Below are 10,095 nucleotides of genomic sequence, written 5' to 3'. Positions count from 1 at the left end.
AACTAAGGTAGTACCAGTGTAGGTGAAGAGAAGTGGGTGAATATAGGATCAGCACATTGTACAAGAGAGGGGGCTGCCATTTTTAGATCAAAGTGTATGGTTACTTTTCTGATTTTTCATGTGCACTGCTGACTACATATAGAAAATATTGGTTGTCCTGGCCAGGTAGCTCAGTTAGCGCATTATCCTAATATACCAAGGTTGCGGGTTCGATCCCTGGTAAGGGCACATACAAGAATCAATCATAAATAAGTGGAACAACAAATTGATTTTCTCTCTCTCTCTCCCCCTTCCTCTAGCTCTCTAAAATCAATCAATTAAAAAAATGTTTTAAAGCACTGGTTAACCTGCAGATTCTTCTAAGTCATAGACTCAGACTATAAAGCTGGGCAAGATGCCACTTCTCAGGTCCCCACAGAACTTTTCTTGTGCTTATTCCCACTGCCTCTTCTGTGCAGAGGAAGCAAAAAGTAAAACACAATTCAAAAAAGGATGACACCTAACTACTGTAGGTGACCAACTTCCTTCCACACAAACAGGTTGGGTTGGTAAAGGAGCCCCCATCTTTCTTTCTTTCTTTGCAGAATGTCTGAGGGACCAACAGAGATTAATTCAAGTCCTTCTTGTGCAGAAGAAAAAGCCAGAATTCCAAGAGGTACAGAGACTTGCCCAAGGACAGAGCTATAGAGCATCAGAAATAGCTAAGAACACAAGTCCCCCTTTCCCCTTCTATTAGGAATTCCCCAATCTTATTAACAGAGCAGGAAGGTGGCAGGTGAAGCCAGGAATTGTAACTCACCGAGCCAATTTCAGCTACAAGCCCCATTTCCATTTCCCCAGCTTCAAAGAGAATATAGGTGATCATGGACTCCACCTTGCAGGTCAGTGCAGACTTCTGCAGCTGTTGTACATTTCTCTGCCTTGTTCCAATGGGTATTATCTTTTAACACTAGTATTAATACTGTCCCACATTTGATCTTTCTCTCCTCAACCTCAAACTTCTACTTCCTTGTATCATTCTGTCCTATTATACCCATAAGCCATCAAAATCTGTTCACTGTTAATATTTTTGTGTCCTAATTTCATCTCTGGCACCAAGAAGGAGTATGATAAACATAGTTCTGAGACTCTTGGTTCAGAAAATAATGCTGTGGAGGATAAGGTGGGCAAGTTGAAATCCCTCCCTCAACTTCACTATCTCCAGTCTACTCATGTATCTATGAACAGGGAACCTCCTGAGGAAAACATGTGGTCTCCTTGATTCTACAGGTAGCCCCACTCCTGTCTCAAGGCCTGCCTTCCTACACCTTGGTCAGGAAAAGGAGCTGGAAGGTTCTACTTGTTGTTGTTTTTTTTAATAATATATTTTTATTGATTTCAGAGAGGAAGGGAGAGGGAGAGATAGAAACATCAATGATGAGAGAGAATCATTGATCAGCTGCCTCCTGCATGCCCACTACTGGGGATTGATCCACAACTTGGGCATGCGCCCTTGACTGGAACCAAACCCAGGACCCTTCATTCCACAGGCCTATGCTCTTTCCACTCAGCCAAACTGGCTAGGGCAGGTTCTACTTTTGCTCTTTCCTCTTTTTTGCTTAGCTCTATCACATCTCACCAGATCAACACTTATTGTCTTAGAACCATAGTGTTTATATTTAGGAGCCTAGGATACAATTCCTTTTTCCTCTATCATCACACCGGCTTTTCTGGCTTTCAGAAGAAAAAGCTCCATTCAGCGATTTTGGCTTATTTTTCCCCAGGCAGTGAGTCATATTCACAGAAAAACTTTTTATCTCCTGGGTCACAACCTGGTCAGCGCTCCAACTCACAGAAAATGATCAAAGACTGTGTATAATTTTACCTTTATATTAACTTGCACATGATTCATTTAAAAATGGGAGAAAAAACAGCTCAGCTATCCTCCCACCCCTCGTTTTACTTTATCTCGAGAGCATATCTGACATACTATATAGTTTTTCCTCCCTCCATCCTTCCTTCCTTTCATAGTCTTTCTCTCTCTCCTCACTAAAATGTAAACTTTTGAAGATAGGGCTTTTGTTTGTTTTGTTCATTACTGTATCCTCAGGACCCAGCTCAGTGCCTGGCATATAGTATATACTCAATATGTGTTGAATAAAAAAATCGTTGACTGAACAGTTGATTTTTCTTTCCTTTTCTCTGGGGCCTACCACTTCTCTCTTGCTACGTTTTTCCTTTGGTTTAACAGCTAAGAGATCAGATGACCATATATTTTATATCATCTCTAGAGGGGAACTTCACTGTAGGGGCAGGGGGTATTTCTTCTCCACAATGACATCTCTACCTACTAAAATCCTATCTATTTGGCAAATCCTACCCTTCTTCTCTGTAGCACCATCCTTTAGTTTTCCATGGTAATCTCACAGGAAGGTTAACATTAAAACAAGGGTAGTATTTCCTTGGCAAAACTGGCTTCCTGCCTCTGCTCCCCCTCCTTCTACCCCTGTGGATGAAAAACGGATGCTGTAATAAGCCATAAATTCCTAACTGGGCAGGTCATGGTAGGTAGTTATGCCCCAGCCTATAACTTCTTTAGTGAACACTTTTTAAGCAAGCCTTGCCCACTGTTCTTATACATCTAGGTTAACACACCTTTGAGATGCCGTAAGTAATACTCAAGACATAATCACCCTTAAGAAAGCACGTTCGAATGCGTTTTGCTTTCTCCCAGGCTCATCTAGTTTTCCTTACATTCCCTCTTTAATTTTAAATGCATAAAAGAAGTGCAAAACTATTATTCTTTGGAGCATGAGATCTTGCTCCCCAGCATATGTCATCAATTTGACTCAAACAAAGTCATAAAAACTCGCTGCAGCTTTGGATGTTTCTTATGGTGATAGCTTTCTTACAGGCAGTGCTTCTTGAGCTTCAAATGCTGCCCTTGATGTGTCAGTTAACCTGGTTTTGCCTTGATAAAAATGTCAGGAGTGGCCAAAAGCATGGGAACATGAGGGAAGCCTTCACTTATATACCTTCTAGGATGGTCTTCAGCATCTAATACTCTTGGGAAGGGCTAACTAGGTACTAACTCGAACTTTACCATGGCCTCCAAGAGCACTACCATATCCTTGCTGTGAGGCCTTTATTTTACCTGCTGAACCACGTTTTCCTCCTCTATACAGAGAGAATTCCACCTAGCTCACAGGACTAGATGTGGGAATCAAATGAGATAATAACTTGAGTGAAATACCTAATACTGTCCTTGACACAACTAAATAAGCACTCTGTAATACATACATTAACTTTTTTCCTACCAGGAGATAGTCTTTTATTGTTTACTCTGTTAGACCAACTTCATATAGCAGCTGGCGGCTAGCTTCTCCCCAGGAAATATGACTTGGCCATAGCAATGTAATATGAGGTGCAGGATTCTGGGAAAGGGCAGCAAGAGGATAGAGACAACTGAAGGGTGCCCCAAGGCAGCGTGTACCCTAGACTGGGCTCCCAGCCAGAAATTTACCGTTAGTTTCACAGGTGCTAAGGCCCAGAGAAAATTTCAGTAATAACCCCTCCCTAAATTCTGAGCAGGCCGAGGTTCAACTCATCACGACATAGATGAGCCATTTGCCACTTTTTCTTCCAAAGCCACTGAGCTTGTTGTGGAAACTTCGATTAAAAACCACTACCTGGAACCACACAAAGTATTTTAAGGATTACTCAGGGATTAATGCTACTGCAAGCCGGCTCTAAGGACCTAGTAGGAAAGAGTGGAAAAGTAATTTTTATGTTTTTACAGACCGCCTACCGTGTGCTAAGCCCAGACTAATCAATCCGTGAAGTGAATGCTGCTACTTCTATTTTAAAGGAGAAAACCGGAGCTCAGAAATACTGACTGACTCGCTCCAGGAAAACAGTAAGTAGAGGGCCCAGAGGTCAAACCCCGGTTTCCTCCTAGCGCCCACGTGCTTTCTTTTTCCCCACCAGGCAGGGACAGGCGGAGTGCCGGCCGGCCAACACTAGGGCGGCGGGGAGGAGAATGACGTCAGCCGCGGCAGGGCGGGGCTTGGGCCCTGGAGCGCAGCGACTCCGCCCGCAGAGCCGCGCGGTCAGGAAAATGGGGTAGGGTGCGGCCCGGCCCGGCCTCACGTGCTCCGAGTCCACTCCGCCGTCCCGGAGCCTGTTAGATTCCAGGACTGGTCCCACCCGTATGAGGGCGCGGTCGCCGAGGGCGCCAGAAGTCGGTGCCCAGCCTAAAAGCGGATCTAAAGGCGAGCCTGGGGGCGGTCCGGCCGGCGAACGACCTCGGGAGAGCCTTGCGCCTCGCCGCCGGCGCCCCTCCCCGCCGAGACCCGCCTCGTCAGCACCTTTCCCGCAGCTGGGACCGGGGTCGGTCCCACAGTGGGTCACGAGGTGTGCCGTGGAGCGGGCGCATCCCCGTCAGGCCCAGCGGGTCCTGCACTCCACAGTCCCCTTCCTTTCTCCTCCCCGCGTGCGCCACGTACGCGGCCCCGCCCCGCCAGCCGTGCGGGGAACCCCAGTGTCGTCACCACTCTAGCACTCGCCTTCCCGCGCTCTCCAGAAAAGACGCGAAGGTGGGTACGTGTCGGGGGGCGGGGGGGGGGGAAACCAGTGCGGCTGCGCCAAAGCCTCGACCACAGAACGTCCAGCGGCGCCGCCTGGTGGAGGAAGAGCGGTCACACTGGCCGCGACCGGCGGCGCAGGCGAGAGGACGTGACCGACGTCATCGCGCGGAGGCGAGGGGCCATTAGCCGCGTGACCGCCTCCCAGACGCGGCGGTCCCCGTCTTGTTTTCCTCTTTTCAGTATTGTATGGAAGCTTGATTTGTATGCCCCTTTCTTTTGTGGTTGTAACATTGCCATTTTTCGAATTGACCAAAGTAAGTGTTCATTATAGGAAATTTGGGGAGATGAAGAAAATGAATACCAGCGCCCCTCCCTTCTATTTGCGATCTTACTGTATAATGGTGGTATTAGGTACAAAAATTCTCAAGGATTGCCCTACCTGGTTTGGCTCAATGGATAGAGCGTTAGCTTGCAGACTGAAGGGTACAGTTAAGGGTTGAGACAGCCAATCAATGATTCTTTCTCATCATTGATGTTCCCATCTCCCTCTCCCTTACTCTCTGAAATCAATAAAAATATATCTTTAAAAAGAATTCTCAAGGATGGACAAAGCACCATTACAGCCTCACAGCTAAGTTAGAAAAACACAAAAGAGAGGAAGAAGTGCAAATAGTAGGCGAAAGTGTAATGGTTACTTATTTAATGAGCGTTTTTCAATCAGTGTCCTATTTACTATGCACATGATCCAGGTGAGAAAACGGGCTCAGAGGGTTAATCAGGTGGCAGAGTGGGGGTTTGAACTCAGGGCTTCAAATCTGAAACTTTAGGATGGTGGGTTCCTGGGAAGGGCAATGGAAAATGTGGTGCTGGGGAGAAGGCAGAAAAAGCGCAGGGAAGTTACATGGTTATATACCCACTGTCTACTTCTGGGGCTGTGGAGTTAGAACTAGATTGGAGGAGCAAGGCCAGTGCCTCCATCAGTGGGAGCATGCCATAAAGCCGCTCACACTAATACACTGCCTTGAAACATCTAGCTATGTGCTAGCTAGTACCTTAGCCACATGCAAGAGCAACTATTTGCTGCCATTGACCTCCAGCCCTGCCCCCATTAGTGGCAATGAAAGGTGGTCAGGCATTAAGTCTTTCTACTCAAAGTGCAGTCGGTAGTCTAGCAGCATCTCTACAGTTCAGTACTTTCTGCATCCAGCTTGATGATACACATAGAGAATCTTGGACCCCACTCTAGAACTTATGAATCAGAATATGTATTCTCACTAAATTCCTGGGTGATTTCTACGCACATTAAAGCACTGTTGTAAAACAAGTCATTCTATTCCCTTGATGAGGCAGGTGGGATGGTAGTAAGATCTGGAGGATGGGAAGGCAGGCAGACAGGGAACAAAGTCTGGAAGGAGATTTAACAAGAATATCAAGTTAGGAATATCAGAAAATACCACAAGATGCAAAGGAGGAAAACTAGGAACTCAGAATCTGGGAGAAACAAAAGAAAAATAGGTTGGAGTAGGCAGGTCCATCTTGGGGAAATTCACCAAACACAAGAGCTGTTCTCTGTGGGGTTTTTTTGTGTGTGTGTTGTCTGTGTCTTATGATTGAGAGGGTCCAGTTCACTCAAAGGACTAGAGGAAGGCAGCCCCTGCCCATTTCCTCACTTTTAGCAGGTAGAGTGGTCTTTCCCTGGGTTCTAGTGGAGGAAAGTTCTGGGCTCTTTCTGACATAGAACCTGGCACTGACAGAACAGTGCCAGTTTCTATCATATACACAGTTTGCAATCTGTTAAGTAGCTAGGGCTGGTGTATGTGATGTGTGTGCATGTATATGTATGCACATGTAGGCTAGAGGAAAGGGCAGGTTATTGGCAGACAGACAGGAATCAGTGAAAGATGGGGTGGACTTATGTGACTGAGAATTGCTGGGCCCAGAAGGCTACAGGGCTAATGACATCTGATACCTTGAGAGAGCCAGGTGGCAGGCCTGGAGTTCTTGGAGTCAGATTTTCTAGAGGTCTCCTGCCTATCACTCCTCTAAATACTAGCAAGCTGTTGAGGTGACAGCAGTTCTGATAGGACACAGGGACATGACAGGTTAGAACCAAAATGTTCTGGGTGGAGTAGCAAGTTGTTCTCATAATGCCCACCATGTTAGGGGCCCAATGTTGCCTGGAGGAGCAGTTAAGGCAGCATCTCTCACAGACCCATTAATACACTCAGTCTGAGTATGATCAGTCTGTGCAATAGACAGGTGGCTATGCAGACATGGAATATTTTGAGCTATTCACTCCACAATATAAATGGTGGCTGCAGTGTTGAAAGGCAGCAGATGGGCAGCTTGGAGAGATGGCAGATTCCAATGACTATGGAAGAGGTATGCAAATGGGTAGTATAGATGGGAGTGTGGATGGATGGGAAAGTAGTTGGCTGCTAGGTTTGAAGAGCACGGTTCTGATAGAGTATGGGGTGAGTCTGAAATAAGGTCAATGCTGATAGTGTCCCAGAGGTATCTGGACACAGCGTGGGTGCAGAGGTCCTACTGGTACTCCTGATAGAAAGGGTCTCAAGTTAGAAAAATGGGTCAATGTAACTGAACCCCATTGGGTTTTTGTTATTTGAAATTAAAAGAAAACCAAGAGACTACTTCATATGGATTTTTCTTGTCTTCCCAAGGTAAATGAATTATAAGGAATATATACAAAGGAGTGTGATAAATTGTGGAAATAATATGTACTTTGGAGTAAAACGAAACATCATTTTTAATGCTGTTTCAAGCAAGATACTTAACCTCAGAGAAGTTGTTTCCTTTAATTTTATAAAAAAGGGGGTAAATACCTAAAACTCAAAGAATAATGAAGACTAAATGAGAAAAGTAATTAGGCAGGAATGCAAATAAAAGTACCTGGCACATAGTAGTTATATAGGAAATGTTCATTCCCTTTTCTCCTTGAAAACAGGCTTCCACTTCTGTGTCTTTCATATCTCCATTCTGTGGTCAATGAACTCAGAAGTAGGAAATGAATTTTACCAGATGTTACACTTTTTCAAGAAGAAAGAAGGAAATAAATACAAGCATTAGTTTGACTTGTCAATATTCCCTTGATACCGGGACATCTTTTTCCTATTACACTGTAACCTATATTCATCCCAAAGGTTTATAATTTTAAAATCAGGCCAACATGAGGTATAATTTAGAAAAACTAAGACACTGTGCTTTATTTGATAACAGAGTAAAAGGGCATGACTGGAGCTCTGCCAGAATGGTCCTTAACATTCTTCCTAACCAGGATGTTATTAACGTTTCAACATTGTTAGTGTAAGGTGGAGTGTTGCTAACTACTTCAAAGGTTGAGACAAACTATAAAGGTGAATCCTTTAAGAAAGAAAATGAGCTAGTTTTCTTTTTGTTCCTTTAAACACTCTAGCCAGAAATACCACCCCATCTATAATGAGGACTATACACAGCAGCACCAAAAAGGCCATTTACAGAGTTTTTCTTCAACAGAATCCACTTGGATGTGTTAAGAAATTGCATCTTAGCTAAAAGCAGTTCACGAAGGACCTAACTGGTATTTAAACTTGTCAAGGGATGGGGATGTGCAAATTTAGCAGCAAAAGACTTCATTGTTTTGCCTCAAGGGAAAGTGATGGTGGTCAGAGGGGCCAGTTCCAAGGGCTGGTCCAGAGGGGGGCGCTGGTCTTGGTACTCCGCCACATGCCCATTCCGGTGGTGACCATACTCAAACTTGATCCGCAGCTCGCCAATCTTGGACTGGGGAAGGATATCTGGGATCCACTCAATGATGAAAGGGGTTGGCTCCTTTTGATCTGGGGAAGTGTTGCCTGAAGACAAAAAAAAAGAACAAGAAAGGAACTAATTAGTACAATTCCAAATTTTGAGTCCGGACAGATCTCACTCTGTTCGGGAATAAAAAAGGAAAAGTTAGTTTTTAAAAAAGCTATATGACAAAAAAATAACAAGGAAAAACAACAAGAATCAAGGGAAAGTAAGAGGAATTACTGCATCTATTCAAAAGAAAATTTCAGGGAACTGTGTGGCATCCCTGAATAAAATAAGACTGAGACGTAAGAAAAAGGGCAAAAGAATCATAAGGCAAGCCCTGACTGAGAGGAAAGGACAGCTGGATGAGATTAAAAGGGAGACTAGTAAAAAAAAGTCCTGACGGTGGTTTATTGGGATGGAGCATTATCCCATACACCAAAAGGTGGTGAGTTCAATTCCTGGTCGGGGGGCATACAAGAGGCAACTCTCTCCCTTACTCTCTCTAAAATCAAATTTTTAAAAAGCCCAACCGGCATAGCTCAGTCGTTGAGAGTCAACCTATGAACCAGGAGGTCACGGTTCGATTCCTGGTCAAGGCACATGCTCAGGTTGTGGGCTCAATCCCCAGTGTGGGGCCTGCAGGAGGTAGCTGATCAATAATTCTCTCTCATCACTGATGTTTCTCTCTCTCCCTCTCCCTTCCTCTCTGAAATAAATACACACACACACACACACACACACACACACACACACACACACATATATATATGCACACATATATATATATATATATATATATATATATATATATATGTATAAAGCCATTACACTTTGAACTCCCCATTTTCTCCAATGAACTCATTGTTTCTAACAATCTCCTTTAAATAGCCCCATTTCCTCTATAAAAGAAGAGTTCCTCCCTTTGTTCTCTGGACTTGCACATGGTTTGCAGGTCCTGAACTGCAATACTTTGCTGTTTCCAAATAAACCCATTTTGCTGGAGAAATACCTGACTTTGTTTAAGGTTGATACCTTGAAATAAAATAAAAACATATTTTTAAAAAATACTTAATTACATGATTCATTTTAAACCTATGTAAGACTTTATATTAAGTAACATCTCTGCTAGCTCAAATTCATATAATCGATTAGTGATAATTATGGGTTCTTTGTCTATTTTTAAAAATATGTATTTTTATTGATTTCAGAGAGGGAGAGAGAGAGAGAGAGAGAAATAGAAACATCAATGATGAGAGAGAATCATTGATTAGCTGCCTCCTGCATGCCCCACACCAGGGATCAAGCCCGAACCTGGGCATGTGCCATGACCAGGAATTGAACTGTAACCTCCTGTTTCATAGGTTGATGCTCAACCACTGAGCCACACTAGCCAAGCTCTTTGTCTATTTTTAATAATTTATTTTTATAGTATATTAAATAAAAACATTTTTATAGCCCTAACTGGTTTGGCTCAGTGGATAGAGCATCAGCCTGTGGACTGAAGGGTCCCGGGTTCGATTCCAGTCAAGGGCACATGCCTGGGTTGCGGGCTCGATGTCCACAGCCGATCAATGAGTCTCTCTCACCACTGATGCTTCTATCTCTCTCTCTCTCCCTCTTCCTCTCTCTCTGAAATCATTAAAAATTTTTTTAAAAATATTTTTATAGTACTATATAAATACTAACGTATTTGTATAATCTATAATAATAAAAGCACAATATGCTAATTAGACTGGAC

The 10,095-nt window shown here is 43.8% G+C and overlaps 1 protein-coding gene across 3 annotated transcripts in view; it reads right to left on the bottom strand.

Annotated features, from left to right (window-relative positions):
- Positions 1-5,239: 5,239 nt before the first annotated feature.
- LOC308257040 (uncharacterized protein C2orf42) overlaps positions 5,240-10,095 on the bottom strand; it is a 30,635-nt gene continuing 25,779 nt past the window's right edge. For 2 of the 3 annotated variants that reach the window (XM_080685807.1, XM_080685808.1), the window contains exon 11: positions 7,297-8,416. In XM_080685807.1, the coding sequence (XP_080541933.1) occupies positions 8,208-8,416 (209 nt within the window). In that variant the 3' untranslated portion in view covers positions 7,297-8,207. Of the gene's footprint in view, positions 8,417-10,095 lie in introns of all 3 variants that reach the window. The other variant, XM_080685806.1, reaches the window with a different exon arrangement.

Source organism: Plecotus auritus (genome assembly GCF_963455305.1).
Source record: "Plecotus auritus genome assembly, chromosome: 8".
NCBI lineage: Eukaryota > Metazoa > Chordata > Mammalia > Chiroptera > Vespertilionidae > Plecotus > Plecotus auritus.
Note: the sequence above shows the minus strand (reverse complement) of the source record. Positions and strands in the feature narration are given on the sequence as shown.